The 19,356-nt window shown below is 41.4% G+C and overlaps 1 protein-coding gene across 1 annotated transcript in view; it reads left to right on the top strand.

Moving 5' to 3' along the window:
• The window catches only part of LOC119502555 (protein tweety homolog 2-like), a 39,608-nt gene extending 20,790 nt beyond the window's left edge, over positions 1 to 18,818 (top strand). The window contains exons 5-14 of the mRNA XM_037793615.1: positions 3,628 to 3,723; positions 5,940 to 6,012; positions 9,174 to 9,243; positions 9,339 to 9,394; positions 11,938 to 12,030; positions 12,121 to 12,213; positions 14,229 to 14,371; positions 14,514 to 14,699; positions 14,781 to 14,859; positions 17,602 to 18,818. Of these exons, the coding sequence (XP_037649543.1) occupies positions 3,628 to 3,723; positions 5,940 to 6,012; positions 9,174 to 9,243; positions 9,339 to 9,394; positions 11,938 to 12,030; positions 12,121 to 12,213; positions 14,229 to 14,371; positions 14,514 to 14,699; positions 14,781 to 14,859; positions 17,602 to 17,682 (970 nt within the window). The 3' untranslated portion in view covers positions 17,683 to 18,818. The remainder of the gene's footprint in view (positions 1 to 3,627; positions 3,724 to 5,939; positions 6,013 to 9,173; positions 9,244 to 9,338; positions 9,395 to 11,937; positions 12,031 to 12,120; positions 12,214 to 14,228; positions 14,372 to 14,513; positions 14,700 to 14,780; positions 14,860 to 17,601) is intronic.
• The last annotated feature ends 538 nt before the right edge of the window (positions 18,819 to 19,356 follow it).

Here is a 19,356-nt window from a genome sequence, read left to right on the forward strand (position 1 = left end):
ACGCAAAGTTAATCAGAGAACAGAGCTTATCTGGATGTGTGTGTGAGCCGGTTCTGTAGCGATCTGAAGCTAATGTCATCTCATCAAATTCATCCCATAACTCCCGTCTGTCCCAGTAGGCTGCAGATTTAATAGAAGTAAATTGCGAAGTGTAAAGCTCCCAATCTGTAACACATTAAACACTAAAGTGCCATTAAGTCTTCAGCCTGATTTCAGTTTAATTTGACTGATAAAACCTATGTTGAATCATATTTGTAACCACCAGAGACCTTTCATTGCATATGTGACATGTCCGTTCAGTTCTGCAGTACACACTGATGACTTTAAAGGGTGACTCGGGTATTTTTCAACCTAATTTCCCATGTTTTTATGTTTAACTGACCAATAGGGACATTCATTTCTGAAATTGGTCCAGTATTGAGGGAGAGCGCTGTAGATGGCAACTGCTCACATGCTGCAATATGGTGCTATTGGGGCAAGCTGGCACCGTCATTTACGTCCACTAAAAGTGCTTGTTTTTACCATGACAGGCTCCAATTGTTATTATAAGTGTCTGATAATATGGAAAGAGTTAGTGTTATCTAAAAGACTTTCAGTGCCATGGCTGAATATTTAGATGATTTGCACAATGTGGATGAGGTCTTTGAATTCGATGGCTACCCGTATTTATATGAGCCAAAGTATACGGATATTCAGATTTCACAACGAGACTTCTCCTTGAGCGGGATTTGGACACAATAACAGACTGGATCAAGCAAAAGGTAAGAAAACATTTCTCTGTAGGGTCCTTTCTTATAAGAAACACACACTTATAAGTATAATCTGAGCCTGTCAGTGGCAAAAACAAGCACTTTTAGTGAACGTAACGTTACATTGACGCTGCTAACTTGCCCTCGCAGCTTGTTTCACGGCTGCCGTCCCTCAACACTGGACCCATTTAAAAAATTACTGTCCCCATTAGTCACTTAGACACAAAAACATGATTAAATAGGGTCCAGGTTGAAAAATACTGAAGTTACCTATGCCTATGCCCTGGAAAGTGATAAACATATGCATGGTTCTTACTTATGTAACTGTGTGCAGCAAGATGATTAACAACACAGTTTATTGCTTTGTTTACTTGTTATGAGGCTCATCTCCCTGTGTCTATGGTGTCTATGGACAGTTGTGTTAGTCACCTCACCCCTGGTTATATACAGTCTTAGATAACCTCCACTACAGCTCAATTTGTTTTACTCTACACCGAAACGGGAGTTTCAAAGAAAGTGTTTTAAAGTGTTTTTGCTTAATATTAAAGTATATCTCTTTGACTTTCATGACCTAAATTCTTTCCTTTGTTATGTTTGGCATTTTTTAAATTAAAATGGAGATTTCTTGTTTCCGAGCACATAAAGAATGTGAAGGACTTCAACATATCTTGTGGTTTTCAAAGTACAAAGAAAGAAAGAAGGACTTCAGGGTCAGCATCCAAACAATCTAAAGAAAGCAAAGAATTCATGATTCATGACCCCAAGTGTGTGTCTTGCTGGTTGCCATGTAAACCTGTGCGTGCCTACACAAATGATATAGCAAACACTTCTGCGTAGCTGAGTAGTCAAGGTCAGAATCAGGCCTTTTACTTGTCACGAATATAAACTATAAATCCCAACCTAAACGATGAAATAAGCAGATTAAAAGCCGTTTCTCACCAGTGTGATGTGAAGATGCGGTGCAGGAATGCAGAACATTTGAATGAGAATTTTCCGCATTCCCGCATTGGCAACTATGCACACCGGTTCTGGTGCGAATTACAATACTGATAATAATAAATTGGACTTATATAGTGCCTTTCAAGAAACCCAAGGACGCTTGTTCCGAAGGGGTGTGAAAGCATTCATAAGAGTCCACAAAATCAGTTTTTATAAATTTCCGTGTTAACTTTTCGGACGCAAAATCCATGCTTGGGGTGAAATGGCTTTAAAGGACCAGTGTGTAACAATTAGGGGGATCTATTGGCAGAAATGGAATATTATATTAATAAGCATGTTTTCTTTAGTGTATAATCGCCTAATAATAAGAATTGTGTTTTCGTTACTTTAGAATGAGCCGTTTATATCTACATAGGAAGCGGGTCCCCTCTCCACGGAGACCGCCATGTTGCACCACCATGTTTCAACAGTAGCCCAGAACGGACAAACCAAACACTGTTAACTTTTCCTGCTTGGACCGGAGTCGATAACGTCGCTCGCTCCCGCAGCCGCCGCTCTTTCTCTCTCTTGCTTCACCACTCACTTCCCACGTACACACACACACTCTACACACTGGTTCGGCTCCAAATGGCTCTAGAGAGGGCCATTTACGTTTTCGCATCGGCCACCGTAGCTCTCCAACATGCTTGGCACATCTCCTCACCTCACCGCTAGATACCGCCAGATCCTACACACTAGACCTTTAAGACTTTATTTGTTTAATCTATTTGTTCATTAAAATTGACTACATTTAGAATTTTTTTTATATCTAACTTGTATAAGTTTCCATATTTTCTTCTTTATTTCTTATTGAAGCAGCTACTATAGTGATAGCAAGTGTCTCCTGGCATGACAGAGCACAAATATCTATATCACTGGTAGTGTTGTCTCACTGACATATTCCCATCATTAATTCCATGCATACATATTCCCTTATGGTGTGTTGTTCCATCCTATCACGACACCAGATCTTCTTCTGGACTACAGTCGCCACTTTGTCCATTGTGACACCAATCTCCTGGGTGTTGATAGAATTTCATGCAGCCATTGAGCTATGGGCAGCCTGTGGCAGGGTGTTATTGATGACCAGCAAATGTTAGCAGTGTTATCCGAACAAGGGAGAAAATGACACTATTCTGTTTTCCAATATTATATCCTCCCTCCCTTCCCTATTCTATTTCTGAATGCATCCCTGTCCCCAGACAAACGATCTGCAGTTCTGCTTATGCAGATAAAGTAAAGTGCAGTCTCTTTTAGTGTTTGTCTCCATCCATACATACTGTACACCCTGCTCTGTGAGCAGAGGAATAACCAGTCCGCAGTTTGTTTTCAAAGTCTATTAGAGTACATCCAGACTTCTTCACACAGCATGAGTGAATCATATTCTCTAGTGACCTTGGTGTACAGCAATAATTCACAGCAAGTTCATGTCACTACGCCGTCCTCAGAATTCACCATCCTGAACATCAATGTCCTTATTTTCCTTTGTCATTGCTAAAAGATTTACAATGCTGCCGGGGCTCGTGGAGTTAAGAATGAGTCATGAGGCATTCCCACGTGTTTGGTTGGTCAGAACACGCGCACACACACACACATACGCTCCAAGTCCAGGCCTGACTGTGAAGGACATTTTCAGAGCTTGAAAAATTAATGCCTATGGATTTGTGGTGTTGAATTATTAAGCCAACAGGCTGGAAATTACCTGAAGCAGATGGGCTCTAACTAGGAGACAAGAATGCTGATGTACAGCGCACACACGGATCTCACACATTCGGTCCCGAACATATGTTGGGCTCGCACTTCCCGAGGCTCGTACATAAAGTATGCTGACTGCGAGGGAAAGTGATCAATCAGGGTTGTTATAGCGATGCTTCGTTTTTTTTTTTCCTGTCTCTCGTAGGTGGCTGACCTATCTGCTGCTGCTGATCCTGGATCTGGTCATCTGCTTGGCCATGTGCTTGGGGATGGCCAAGCAGTCTCGATGGCTGATCATCATGTAGGTACCCTGAGTGTGTGTGTGTGTGTGTGGAGACATTTCCTTTTCTTTCTTTTTTTCTTCTTGTGGTCCATCTCTGTTCTCATTGGCCTCTGCCTGGATCACAGACTGCAGACAGACAGGGCACCAGTCATTCTGGCTCCATATAGGTCACTCCATTAACGGCACCAACGATTGCATTACATCTTCAAATAGCACTGCCCGTATTCCTCTCCTCAGTGACTTGCCTTTTATTTCCACACACAATTAAAGGTAACTCATACGCTCAATCAAACCGACTGATCAGTTTGCTGAATGTAAATTTCATATTTTATATCAAAGTAGATCAAAACCACTGTTGTTTCCTCTCTAAACAAAAGACAAGGTGTTTAGATTCCACAGCTCTGAAAGAAATGTTCAAGATTAGGAGGAGGAATGTTCTGTTTAGTAAATCGCAGCCATTCATTTAAACCAACACCGATGTCTGACAAGCATACCCACAGCCAGACTTCCCATCCCATTTGCCCAATTTAGTGCAGCCTACGTGTCGGTGTTAGCAGATGATGCCCAGGATCGCTCTTCACATCTCCCTCTGATGGGCCTCACTAATGCCTATTGATCGCACCAGCAGGATGAGTCTGCTCCCTCAACTAATTATTAAGTGCTCTCAGGCTACTTTATTGGTGCTTTCAAGAAGGTCCGAGGAGCGAGTCGACAACAGAAGCCCTCTGCAACCTTTTTACATCCATCAGGGGGCCGTTCCTTCTCTTTTTACTGGTTTATCTCCCTCTGGTTCACAGCATGTTCTCTTGCTTCTGCCAATAATCGCAAAGAAATTGAGGCTAATAGTATAATATAATATATATAATATATATATGTGTGTGTATTTTTTTTTTTTTCATAAACCACCTCCACAATGTTAAGAAAGTGAAGCCAATGCTGAAGTGCCTTCAACTTGCATTCTTTCTAATAGCCAGCAGGGGGCGACTCCTCTGTTTGCCAAAAGAAAAAAGTCTGATTGTATAGAAGTCTATGAGAAAATGAGCCTACTTCTCACTTGATTTATTACCTCAGTAAACATTGTAAACATGAGTTTATGGTCTCAATCGCTAGTTTCAAGTCTTCTTCAATACAGCATGATGTTCATTTAGTAAATTATGATACCATTTAGAGTCAAATAGACCATAAAGCAGGGGCTGCTTTAGGGCGTGGCTACCTTGTGATTGACAGGTCGCTACCACGGCGTTGTCCGGTCTGGGAGTTGTCTGTGTTTTCGTCTTACAACTTTAACCCTTTCACAGTGTGTTTTCAGTTCATGAAAGTTAATTAGAACATTTTGGTCGCCTTAAAAATGTCTTATTCAGCGTTTGCTTGTACTTAGCTCTCCCCTCTCGACAGAGTGGATTAAATATTTGTGAAAACATGAGTATATGTAGTTTGCAGAAAGACCATCAGTTTCCTTGATTTTTAAAGGAACAGTTCAACATTTCAACATGGTCAAAAACCAAGATCGTGACAGCCATAATGCCGAACTCGAGGCTTCAAAACAGCAGTCCACAAACGAACGGGTGACTACGTCCACTTCTTATATACAGTCTATGGTTAAGACCCTGTTGAACTGTTAAGTCTTTCCAGACAAAAGGGGGCAGATAACTCAAGAAGTCGAGAAAGCAAAGTTTGCAGCAGCTGTTGATGGACAGCGACGTTGCACAGTGACTGACAGCCACGATTGACAGAAAGTGCAGCCAGTTAAGATGTTGCTAGTGAATCCAGCAGAGCAGAAATGACAAAAGACAGAGATGGAAAGTCCCCAGACTTCAAGCAGTATTATCTTTTAGTTGTGGCCTTGTGAGACCTTTATTAGACAATTCTTTTGCTCCAGTCAAACATATCTGAATAGAATAGATCTTTCTTTTTATATAAGTCTACAGCTATCAAGTGAATTCCGCTAGGAGTCATGAGTTAATTTATCTTTATATCACCCCATAATAAATTGAATTCCAGCCATATCGTCTAATCTGCGATGTACCAGTACAAAGTACGACTTGGGCCTCTGTCTTCGGGCATAAGGGGGACAATTCCCAAGCAAACGCTGAAAAGAATAAATCAAATTAACTAGGTGAAAAAGAGCTGAAGATCGCTGGTACAAAGACAAGCTGATTCATCTGCCTCTCCCCATGTGTCTTTGTCTGTATCTCCCCATCACCAACGTCTCTCTCTCTCTCCTTTTCCTCCAGGATCATGGCTTTTGTGGTGCTGTCTATGATCTTAAGCTGGGCCTCACTGGGAGCGGGCACTGCTACAGCTGTGGTGAGAAAACACTTGCTTTTTAAAAAAAAAAATCTTTAAAATGTGCTTCTTATTTATTTATTCATGTGGAGTTATATTATATATTCTGCTCTTGCAATCAAGTCGGTTATTTATCAACCCGCAGAGTTCATTTTGGTGGAAGGTGATGGTTCTTGTATTTAGCTTCCCAACTTCGTGCTTCCCGAGGGTTTTACTGTCAATAAGTTCTTGGACATCTTTCCTGATTAAAGAGTGTCTGTGTATGTTTGTTTACAGCGGGCGCTTCTCTACGGTCAGCCATGCAGTAAAGCTGATTACAAGTCCCTAGCGTTTTAGGTTTATCAGCCCCGCTGTAAACAAAGCTCTTTCTAGCATTAATTACCGCTTTCTTCAAAAACTCTTCTTTTGTTTGTCTTTCACTCCTCCTTATGTCTGACAGATTGCTCTCTCTCTCTCTCTTCCTGTCTGTACACCATGTGTTCAGCACATCTGGGCTTAGTGTGTTTAATGGAGCCGGTATTAGGGGCACTGTCTGGGGTACAAAGAGTAACCCCCTCACTCCCAGCATTCCGCCACTCCCACTGTCTCCTCTCCTCCATCTTCGTGCCTCCTGCAGATTATCCCATCTGTGGATTATCCCACAGGAATTTTACATCTGGACAGCTGTTTTAAGTGAGGCAAGGGGGAAGAGAGAATGAATGAGCGTTGACAGCTGATTTTACTGAAATTAACTGCACAGGCGTGAAATGTAGAAATCTCCCGTGGTTCTCTGTCAATGCAGAGCTTCTCTGCAGGTGTAAAACCACATTACCGATATCTCGGACTGTGCCTGTGGCTGAGTTTAGCCCATTTTATTAGAACATGAGTACAACATGAGTGTAGCTTTTCTCCAGCATAGGTGAGCTGAGGTAAATGTGCTGTACCCGCCTTATTAATAGGTATAGGCCAGTCGTCCACACAGAAGTGGATTATCAAAGTCTTCAGTAGAAGAATTTGAATATGGGACCGTATGCAAAATACACACAAGTCAACTTGTTGCAACCTGCACATCATTACTCAGAAACTGCATGGTGCAAAAAAAAAAAACATGGTGCATCTTGAAAGGAAGGTAGACGATGGTGGTGTCCTAGAAAATGCTCATAAATTTATACATATTTGATGAGAGACGAAGCATAAACAAAATGTCCCCGCTAGTATAATGAGATAGAGATGAAGGGTAGCATCCTAGCGGTGCCCGACGCACACCATGCTGTACAGTTTTTGCTGAGAACAAATGTCATATGATCGCGGTCGAGTTTAGAGAGATGTTGGTGATGTGAAACTGAGGTGGAAGAAGTGTAAATATAACTACGGGAAGGAGAAATTAAGGTTAGGTAGGCCTATTTTGTGTTTTGTCTTGCTTTACTGTTGTGTTTTATTTTGTTGCATCCTGTATTTAATCATCACATCATTTGTTTTATTATAATGTAGATCATTACTTTGCTGCAGAAAGATACTTTTAGATTGGAGCTGACATGAAAAGCAGCGGACGCGCAATTATATTAGAAATAAATGACAAGGCTTTGATGTTTGATTCTGCATCACAGCACATTTCTTGATCCCTTTGAACTGGATCAATTTAAAACAGCAGCCTGTTATTTTCCCCAGCTGTCAATTATGCATGTCTGTGAGAAATGATTCAGTTTTTTTTTTTTTTTATCGCCTTCTTTTAATGTGTTTCACGGAAGTGCACAGAGAGTGCATGACCTTGACCCCTAATTGTTCATGTATGCACATTAGCAGGTCTCCATGGATGCATTTAAGAGCATGAAGTAGATTTCATCCATGGTCATCGAAGCATGTAAAGCGCTACATGATCAATACAGCATGACGCGTGTTCCTACATACCACACATGTTTCTCTGTGCTTGATTAAAGCATGTGTGTGTATCTATATGTGTGTGTATTTATATGTGTGTGTGCATGCTGCTGTATTGCACAAGTCTGTGGACATTTGTGTGAATACTTTAATTTCAAAGGCTCACTCACTCCACAGTTGATAAAAATCTTTGTGCAAAACAAATAGTTAGTGTTATTGAGAGATTGTCTATAACCGCCCAGTGCAAATTCAGTTTTACACAGCACAAGAAATTGGATCTAGTTCATGGCTTGAATAAATACTAAGATTAAAGGAGCAGTGTGTAACATTTTGAGGGATCTATTTGCAGAAATGGAATATAATATTCAGAACTATGTTTATATTAGTGTATAATCACCTGAAATTAAGAATAATTGCGTTTTCATTAGCTACAGCCGGGTACACACTTCACTAGAATCAAGACGATTTTGGGCCAGATTCCTTTTCTCAAATCGTAAATATTAAACATGTTCAATTTTTACGATCGGATATCCTGTTGTGTGTGGGGAACCCAGAGGAAAGCCGATGATGCAGTCACGTGGGAAAGGACGATAGCTAATTGAGTACCAAGCTGACTGAAGTGGACAACCACTGCCGCGGTTAATGCATGAGTTAATGCAGAACGCAAGGCATAAATTAGTAGTAAGATGGACCACAGAAATGGAGGACCAACTTGTTAACTTGTGGCAGCAACGCATGTGTTTATTTAATGTGTCTCCATGACTTCATCCATCCATCCTCCATACTTTTCAGTACAAAGTAGTGCAAAAACTAAGCTAATTCTTCCTGCTACATCCGCCATGTTTGTTGATGTTTCACTAAAGTCACGTTTGATCGCGAGAGATTTTGCAAGATTTACGTTTGTTGTTGTTCATGAAAGAATCTGTTAATGGTACCGCCAGCTGCAGTCTGACTATCATTGCTCCTAAAGTAGTGTTATTATGGTAAGGATGGGTTCTGAGCGAGGCGAACAGCGTAAGCACGGTTTTGGACTCGGCGGCTCACGTTACCGCTGTCTTGAAAAGGGAGGAGTGAGCGGAGGGGTACTCAGTTGGTTGCAATCTGCAACCACACCACTAGATGTCGACAAAGCCTCCACACTGTACCTTTTAAATGGTGATAAAAATGTTGCAGTACAAATAGTTTGTGTTGTTGAGAGATTGTCGATAACTGCCCAGTGCAAATTCAGTTTTACTCAGTTGCAGCAGAAGAAATTGGATCTAGTTCATGGCTTGAATAAATTCTGAATACCTGCAAGATTAAAGCATGTTGTTGTCTTCCTACAGGGCACCAGTGACTTTTGTGTGTCTCCAGACAAGTTTATAGTCAACCAAACCAAGGATTTCCTCAGCGCAGGTAATTCATCTCCACAGATCCCAGCTCTCTGTCATTGACTGTTATGACACAAAACTAATCTCTCTCCCTGTCTCCCCATTTCTCTCTCCCTTCAGATGTTGCACACTATTATTTGTTCTGCAGCCCGAATCTTCCAAACCCCTTCCAACAGGTATTGACAACATGTCCAAAGTCTCAGCTGTCTGTTTACACATGTAGTTGTTTACCGAGAGTCACACACACCGGAAAATATATTTCTATTTTAAAATTTTTCCTTGTGAGAAGCCAAGCTGCTAGATCATCATCATCATCGCGCCCTAATCGGATCAGTTAGGAAAAAATGAGCCCCCAACGCTAATTTAATTACTTAAAGTGATAAACTTTGATCAAAGAATATTCCTTTTTCATATGTGGGTCTCCAAAAATTAGCCGTATCTTTTACCCTGTGCATAATCTCTGCCTGGGGGTGCTCTCACTAGCAACATTTCTTAGTTATTTATTCAGTTTACTGTATATCATGCATAAAGGCAGCTACTGTTTAGAGGCAAGTGGAAAATCCTGAGGAAAGAGGAAGAGGAGTTAAGAATCCTGATTTATTTAAAGACATCAGCCCATCACTACTTTGCAAAGAAAGATTTAGGCAACTCGCACTTTCCAAAGAGGCTAATTATTGGTGCTTGAAATGAATGTGCATTCAAAATTGCCTCAAAAAATAAATATAGAAATGATACAGCTGTCACACAAAACCTGTTCAGAGGTGAGCAGCACGACCCTGCAATTTAATCCATGGCTGCTATTCAGGAACCACTTCTTTTCAAGGCCAGCAGATTTAGATGTATAACCTTGTATTATAAGCACAAAACCCCAGTTGTCTTTCATTGTATTTCTTAATTAGAATTGGTTCACATCTAGATGTCTATTACAAATACGTCAGTAAATATCCCACTTGTGAATTTTGAAGCTTTTATGTCTGAAAAAAAGGAGGTTGTTAACAAGTGGCTAAATGAGAATACTAAACATCACCGCGCCGACTCGTCCGCCTTTACAGCCTCGTTGAGTGTACTCGCGCTCATGCGACCGTGGTGTAGTTAGTTTATAGCAGTGGTTCTCAAACCTTTTCTGTCATTCCCCCCTTCGGGGCCAGAAATAATTGTAAAAAAATTATTTATGGTGCTGTTGGATTGCTGCTAGATCGCCCAATTAATACAGGTGCATGTGGGAGAGAAAACTGTTTTTAATTGCAGGGAAACTGTTGTTTTTGAAAGGCTGAACAACCAAAAATATGGACTGAAACAGAATATTTTGTTAGATAAAAACATGTTGTGAATTCTGGAAATACAACGTCCTCTTTATTTTTTTTTACTTTTGGACTGGGGCAACTACAGAGATGGACGAAGCGCCACATTGCTCGCTCTGTTTGTGTTTGATAGAGAGGAGGGAAGAGAAGGTGGAAGGTAGACTCATGTTTTTGCAAGTTTAATAATAATTGTAATGTCAACGTTATGAATGAAGCTTCAAACTACTCGGTGCAGCCCCCATATTTTCTTTTGATTACCGTCAGAGGAGCACGTTGTCTTGTTCGTCTCCGAAGCATCGACTGTTTTTCTTTTTGTCCCTGTCCATTCTGTAAACCTACAGACCGTCTGTCTGAATGAAAACCGTTGCTATCATGGATGTAGAAGAGACGATTTGCTTACTGTTCCGACGTGAAAAAGATTCCAACATCACATTTTCCCACGGTCACCCGAGGGGGGCGCACCCCACAGTTTGAGAACCACTGGTTTACAGCCCAACGTTAGCTTTTTATTTCTGCCGATTGCATTCACACTTCAAAAATCACAAAAGTGGTGTTCATTTGTGGATCTTGCCGAACAAAACGTGCAAGTATTATAAACGTTTGTTTGCCACAGAGCTTATTTTCTGCAATAACCCAAAACCAAACTTTCTGTTGAGGGAACCAGGGCGATGCTAACTTTCTGGTTGGCCTACAAAAATACGTCATCCCTGCACCACTCTGTTATAGTGTTACGGTTAAGGTCATCTTAATGTACATGACCGGGTGCACCAGATGATGTTTTCAAATTCATGAACAGGACGATGAGGTCGGCCTCCATGATCACCTAATCTATCACTGAACCGCAGTGTGAAGTCGCGGAGAACAGGGCGCTCACAAATGACAAGGTTCTCTTTCTTGAGTAATGATCCACCTTCACACCACAAACACTTCATCACGTAAGATAGTGTGATCCTACTACTCCTTGTGTATATTTATGTATAGTATGTATAGTGTAGTTTTAATGAGCAGTACTGTGTCTGTATGGCATGTATTGAGGATGAATCCACATGCATCCTCATGCTTTGTTATCGTCGCAGCATCCATTTAGGGATTAAAATGACGCCTGTTAAGTAGGTAAAGATAATCTTTTCCTGTGATGGCCTAGTTGATATAAATATTTGTCTTTTGTTTGTGCTTCAGATCGGGTTGGTGGGGGGTGAATGGGAGGAGGGACGGTGATTGGTGGGCGAGACGGTTGGTGGCTAATCTGGGCCTATCTGTCTGGAAAGAAGTGTGTCCGCTGTTAAGCGCATTATAAAGCCTTCTTTAACACCAAATTACTTGTTGACATGCTGCTCCCAAACAATGCTCCTCTTAATAGGATCCTCTCTTTGTTTGCTCTGTGTGTGTAATGTTTGTGGGCGATTATGTTTTCGCAGTCTTTAACAATCTGCCAGCGTTCTCTGACCACCATGCAAATCCAGATCCAGGGCTTGCTGCAGTTCTCGGTGCCCATCTTTCCCACCGCTGAGGTAAGTGGCTGGCTGACGGGGCTATTACACCACACGGTGGAAAAATGTGTATCATTTCTCTACTCTTTTTTTTTAAACCTTTTTATACAGAGAGACCTTTTGGGGATCCAGCGACTGCTGAACTCCTCTGAGTTCAGTCTACACCAGCTAACAGCCTTGCTCGACTGCCGCGGGCTACATAAGGTAAGGTCAGATTCCGACCGGGACACTTTTTAATAGGGCTCAGAGCCGCTTTGAGGAGCAACTTGACTGATTTTTCAACCGTATCTCTATGTACTTCTCATGGACCGACATGTTTATACACACCGTTGCAAGAGTACAGTACAGTACACTCTCTATCAGCTAGAGTAGCTCTATTCACCACCCCCACTTTTTTTTCTCACTTTAACTTTACGTTTGCAGGTTTCAGATTGTCAGAGTTTTATCTGAAAAGGGAATAAGACGTCTCAGAGCTGAAATGAGTCATTCTCGCTGCTGTGATTGTAACATCAGATGTAGGCTTTTAGATCGTATAACTATTATACGCTGCATGTACTGTAGGTGTGTGTGTCATTCTTTAACAAAAGCATAGAGATAAAGGAAGGTGGAGGGTGGGGGGGATTGGGGACTGTATTGAAAATATCAGCAGGGTGGTTTGGTGAGCAGGGATGTCAACATGCATGCCAGTAATATAGGCGATGTACATTAAAATGCTCCTACAGACTTTAAAGGGGACAGATCATGCTCATTTTCAGGTTCATACTTGTATTTTGGGATTCTACCAAAACATGTTTACATGCTTTAATGTTCAAAAAACACATTATTTTTCTCATCCTGTCCGTCTGAATATTCCTGTATTCACCCTCTCTCTGAAACGCTCCGTTTTAGGGCCTGTCTGTTTAAGACCCCCTCCCGACAAAGCCAAGTCTGCTCTTATTGGCTTGTGAGAAAAATATGGTGCACCTTTGCAAAGGTAGTTCTCAAGCTGTGGGTGGAGATACTCACAATGGGGGGGGGGCGATATATTCTAATGCAACGTATCTTCATACAACGGTTCGTATGATATCTTACGAAAAGTTATTCCTCATTTTTTGTGCGTTTTCTGCTCCAGCCTTTTCAAAATAAACTTCCAGTCTTCACAGGAAACAACTTGGTTAGGTTTAGGCAGGTTTAGATCATGGTTTGGGTTAATATAACACTGGAAGTGGCGTAGCTTAAGTACGGAAGTTACGTGACAAAATAAATCAACGTTGACTTCTTGTTCCAAACGGGGTACGAACGCCGGTCTGCTGGGTAATCCACCCCGACCTCCTACTTACGTGGCATTTGTCGTTCTTTATACTTCCTGGTTCACGATTACGTGGATTACATACAAATTGATTTTGTGAGATATATATGAATTAAAGTACATTTGCTTTTCGTAAATATAGCACCAAACGGTGTATGAGAACAGCCTGACATGTGACATAGGAAGGGGAGCCAAATCTGAATGGCTTATTGAATCACATGTTTTCTCATCTAGACAGCCCACAAAAAAACAGACTGGTTTGTCTTATTTTACAGTTTGTGGGTTTGTAGGCACTCCAGAAACCCAAATGTACTGTATGTGCACAAGCACTGAAAAAGTTTGTTTTTCATGATATGCCCCCTTTAAATAATGATCAATAACAGCGTCAACACACACAACCACGCATATGTCAAGGCCGCTCACAGAGCTTGTTAGTCATTACTCAAATATAACAAGCAAAGCAAACAAAGAATGCATTTGTACCATGCATGTCATCAGAGTAACATGAAGGTCTCGGTATGGAAAAAAAGACTGCATTGTGTTTGTGTGAAAGTCTGCATTTCTGTCATCTCTGCTGTGAAAGGCTGCTGTTGCTTTTTCCCCTCACATCAGCTACAGTAAGACCGAGTTCACATTTAGAATAGAGATCTGATGATGTTCTGATATATACATGAATGAAAGTCAATTAAATAGCACCAATAAGTGACGTAAACAAACATGTTTTTGCAGTCCATGTCATCTTTGTCTGTAAAACGCTAATAAATCATATTGTTTTTTAACCTAAATTTATGGATTTAATCTCTGTGGTTCAGAGGAATAGTTATACACACATAATCCACTGAAGTTCTCTGTGATAAAAGGTGTGAAAGGTAATATTTTTTTGCTGGTCACTGACAATAACTGACTGTACTATATGTGTCCATTCTCCTAGGACTACCTGGATGCCCTAATGGGTGTGTGCTATGATGGGGTGGAAGGGCTCCTCTACCTCTCTTTGTTTTCTCTGCTGGCTGCCTGCGCACTCTCTGCCATGCTGTGTGCGATTTTCAGAGTGTGGACACTAATGGGCAGCAGGTCAGAACCAGGCGACCCCCTTATCCCATTACGTACTTCGCCCATAATGTACAAAGTGTTAACGCACGCACTTTCTCTGTTCCTGTCTTTGTGCGTGTGTGTGTGTGTGTGTGTTGTGTACGACTGTACCGCTTTCATCCAGGGACAAAGAGTATGACGACATAGACGAAGAGGACCCGTTCAACCCCCAAGCGCGGCGGCTATCCTACAACCCCAGAAGGTCCAACATCCACAGTTTCTGCAGCTATACCAGCAGCCTCGGTAGCGAGGCCAGCCTTCATCCACCTCCGCTATCTGCCTCTAATGTTGTGCCGCCTCCCGAGTACATGTAAGATCACCAGATGACGGCAGTGTATTTGTGTCTTTTTCATCTCTTACTACCTTCCTTTTCCCTCTCTTTCCATCGCAGGAATCAGTCCATGCTGTTCGGAGGGAGTCCTCGATACGAGAACGTGCCGCTGATAGGGAGAGGATCCCCGCCTCCCTCGGTGCGTTGGCCCTATGAGGCTCTAGTGTCCCTTGTGTGATGACAGTGATGGCACTACTGACCTCAACACTGCTGTACCACTAACAGAGAGCATGCATAGCAGCACCACCAACATAACAGCACAGTATATATAGAGCCTCACACTGTCAACACTTAGTGAGGAGAGTTTGCACGTGATGGAAGACTGCCCTCTGCTGGCCACTGACTGACATGCATACATTTTATAGCCCAGGGCCATCTCTGTATGCGAACACACACTCTCACTGCTAACCTCTGAGCATAATGTTCATGTTTCACCACGGCCTTGGATTGTATTTCTAATTTTTTACAAATTAATGGTTAACCCTCTGAGACCCACAATAGACCCGTTTTTGACTTGTTTTTAGGGAGGTACAGGAGGTATTTAGGGGGAGATACAAGGAAGCTGTAATTAATTAATTAATTAATTAATTAATTAATTAATTGTGAAAGTGTAAAAGGGCTTAGAACATTATAATAGAAGTATATGATGGCCATTCCCATCCTCACTTATGTCTCATACTGTATGTTGTTGCAGCAATTTTGGGGTTGATACCATTTGTTACACAGATTTAACAATTTCTGACAACTTGTAAATTGATAAGAATGATCAATAGTCCCTCCAAAATACCACATTAAGACACTAAGACCTTGAGGAACACCACAGAAAAAGCCATGCTGTGATTTGGTATGAAAAACTTTTGACATTTGGAGATTTCTGCAAGAATTGCATTTTTTAGCAATTGAAAAGCCATCCATCCTCTGAATGCTCTAGGTCTCTAGTTTGTGACTGTAAATTTTCATGAGGCTGTGATTATCCTAGAGGTCACAACAGGTATTATGACATGGGTGTTACCAATGGATTAGGACAGATATGGATTAGGTTTTCTAGTTTCCTTCACTCTAGCTCTAAAACTCAACCTGCTACAGCCTCTGAAAGACAGTAAAGTTGGTCATGATTGTCCCCGATCCCGCGGGTCTCAGGGGGTTAAGACTAATGCATATATTATGCACGTGTGAAATAACCATGGTGTTTGTTTTGAATAAAGCCAGTGCAGGTATCTAGTTTTAATGGTATAACTCAGAGTCTGTAAGCGTGTTGTGTGTCTCCAGAGCTGAGGCTAGATGATAGATGACGCTGGTAAATCCACAGTTAAAGTCTCTTTCATGTGAAGTTTCTTTCCTGTTAAGTTTTCTGTTTGCGTGGCTGACTCATTGCTTGAACTGCATTCACAGCAGAGACGTGAAAACACCTTCTGAGGGAAAGAAAGAGAATGTGGACCATTGATTAAAATTTTAGTTTGCCTCTGTGAGACACATTTTTTTGTTTGTTTTGAGGTTTTTTTTGTGATTCAGCTCTGCAATGCATTTTACTCATGCTTTCATTTCTCAAGAAGGTATCTTACCTGCTGAATATTGACCAGTGTTTTTAACTAACCCTTTTGTTATGTTCTTTTTTTTTTTTACTCAGACTTTTAAATATCGTAAGTTTTTATCGCTGTCTAATTTCTTCCTGATTTTGTTTGATTTCATTTTCATTCCACTCCTTGAAAACACACTGTGGGCTATAACCTCTGTAATGACGCCGTTTGCTATGCAGAATGTTTTTAACCTACAACCCCAAAGACGCCCTTAAAGCTCCATACAGTACCTCAGCTGTGCGACATTTGACCTTCCGGCACTGTTTTATCCACAGAGTGTTTTATGTGAGTGTAACTTATTCTGTGACCCCCTGACTTGTGCCCTCTGTCTCTCCACTTGCTCTTTAAAGGGATAGTGTGGGTGTTTCTGAAGTGTGGTTGTATGAGGTACTTATCCATAGTCAGTGTATTACCTAGAGTAGATGACGGTCGGCACGCCCCCCAGTTTGGAGAAACAGACAGCTTACCGCACAGAACCAAAGTAATGTACTGTTGTGGACGGGGCCGGCAGCAAAACATATTTTAGCCACCTAAAAGAAAGGCCCACCCAAAGAAATCAATATCTATATTTTGAATATTTTCACTGCTTTACCTTGCTGTCAGAAAGCTGTACAGTCTATGTTTCCGACGGGGAAGTGAAGCCGATGTCTATGCCAAAGCAACCAGACTCCATTGAAAAAAAGCAGTAATTTTACCTCACAGATCACAGGAGTTGCTGGACTACCACAGCACAAACAAACTAACCGATAGAGGTAGCGGTTGACCAGCAACCCCTGTATTCTGCGAGGTAAAATTACTGATTTTTTCAATGGAGTCTGGTGGCTTTGGCTTCAGTTCCCCGCTTCAGTTTCCCGTCGTAAAGGGCTGTCTGATGGCAAGGTAAACCAGCAAAAACATTCTAAATATAGCGTACACTTAAACTGATATTGATCTTTTTAGATGGGCCTTTCTTTTAGGTGGCTAAAATACGTTTTGCTGCTGGCCTCGCCAACAGCAGTACATTACTTTGCTCCCGTGCAGTAACTCCTGTCTCCTTCGCCAAACTGAGGGTGTGCTGACCGTCATCTACTGTAGGTAATACACTGACTATAAGTACCTCATACAACCCCACTTCAAAACACCCGAACTATCTCTGTAAGTCCCCCGCTACATTAACATACCATCCCGATTCCACAACCTCCTCATTAAAGAGCAGCTCATAATTAAAAGAAAAACTCTTTTACTCATGTTTAATTAGATTTTAAAATGCTGTTGTTTAAATGCAGATGTGCTAAATTGTGTTTTTCAATCGTTTCCCCTTGCAGTACTCGCCCAGTATGAGGACCACCTATCTATCTATGACTGACGCCCAGATCAGACACTTTGGGACTGACTTCCAGGTGTAGCCTGCTGCTTCCTACTGACTCCTTTTCAGAGAAGCACTGTCTGAGACTCTGGGTTCTTACCAAGGAGGCTGTCTTCATGGCGTAATCTTGTTTTACGGGAGCTGCAGCCCGCTGTCCCAATCTGAGACATGAAAGAAGGCCATATGAGGCTATTACCTCAGTAACACACCAGTGCAGTGCTCTGAAAGCCCTGCATGCAGTTTTGAACAGAGACGGCCTGCACGGGTTCATCCCGAGACTGTTGTTGATGTTGTCATGATGTATGGAAACACTGTTGCTCCAATATAAGAATTTCTATGAGACAAATAGAGAGCGCTTGAACTGATTGGATCGAAAACTGTTTTTTACTTTTTTCCTGTATTCTGGGGGCCTGCATGGATATGATCATGATATGATATGATGTGAAGTGGGATGGCTGAATATGACCCATAGACAATCCATCATGGGCATTTCGATTTTTTGCAAAAAATCCCAACTCTTTGAGAGTAATGCAATTCTTTCATATTTTAGGCCTTTGTGTCATTTTTAATGGTGCCATGTGAAATGAAACACCAAATTTTCAACCTTTCTAAATAATGACAAAAAATGAAAACCATACCAGATATTGCGGTTTGTTATGAAGAGCCAAAGATGCAACTAAGTTGATATTTGTGATTATTTTTCTCTTTCTAGGTAACTGCCACAGGGTTAAGCATCTCGTCATTCTGTATTTAATGTATGACCAGCTGATCAGGGATGAGTCAAATAGTCGTAGCTGAGGGGTTTCTTATTGTTTTGCTACATCTGCAGACCATAAAGCAGTTGCATGTGGGTAAATCCCCCTGGACTAAATAAACGCAACAGATTGGGATTTAACTCACTTCCAGGCATTTTCCAGGCAGGAAATTTAAAGTTTGTTCACAGATCCATCTCTGTATGTTATGAATGAAAGATCATTCTTTTAAGTGTTGGAGAAATCTGCTGTATGCTGTTTTCTATGTTGGATAACGTATCAAACTGAAATAACGTTTGAATGCTGTACTGAATTGTATTCTGTCTCCACTCCATAAAACATCTTACAAATAACTTTAAGAGAGATGTTAGCAATGACAGCTATGTCTTGAATGGTACACAACATTAAAGAGTAACACCGGGCTAAAATAGCAGCGTCCTCTCTGGTTGAAAGTTGAATGCATGCATGTGCTTAAAGGTACGGTGTGTAGGATTTAGTGGCATATAGCGGTGAGGTTGTAGATTGCAACCAACTGAGTACCCCTCCCCTCACCCCTCCCTTTCTAAGCGTGTCGGAGAACTACGGTGGCCTTCAGGTGACGTAAAAATGCGAAAAGGCCCTATCTAGAGCCAGTGTTTGGATTGTCTGTTCTGGGCTACTGTAGAAACATGGCGGTGCAACATGGCGGACTCCATGAAACAGATGTGCCAAAAGATGAAGTACTTCGTTATTTGTGAAACCTATACTAAAGTATAACTTCACAAGATGCTCCACGTTCCTCATTTTCACACACGCTGCTCTGTTTCCCCTCTAAAATAACACGTAAAATTACTACCGACTGACTTTTTTCTCATAAACTTCTGACTTTATTCTCATAATATTACACCTTTTTTTTTCTCGTAAACTCATGACTTTTTCTCATAATATTACGCCTTTTTTCTCGTAAACTCATGACTTTATTC

Source organism: Sebastes umbrosus, chromosome 14 (assembly GCF_015220745.1).
Source record: "Sebastes umbrosus isolate fSebUmb1 chromosome 14, fSebUmb1.pri, whole genome shotgun sequence".
NCBI classification, from domain to species: domain Eukaryota; kingdom Metazoa; phylum Chordata; class Actinopteri; order Perciformes; family Sebastidae; genus Sebastes; species Sebastes umbrosus.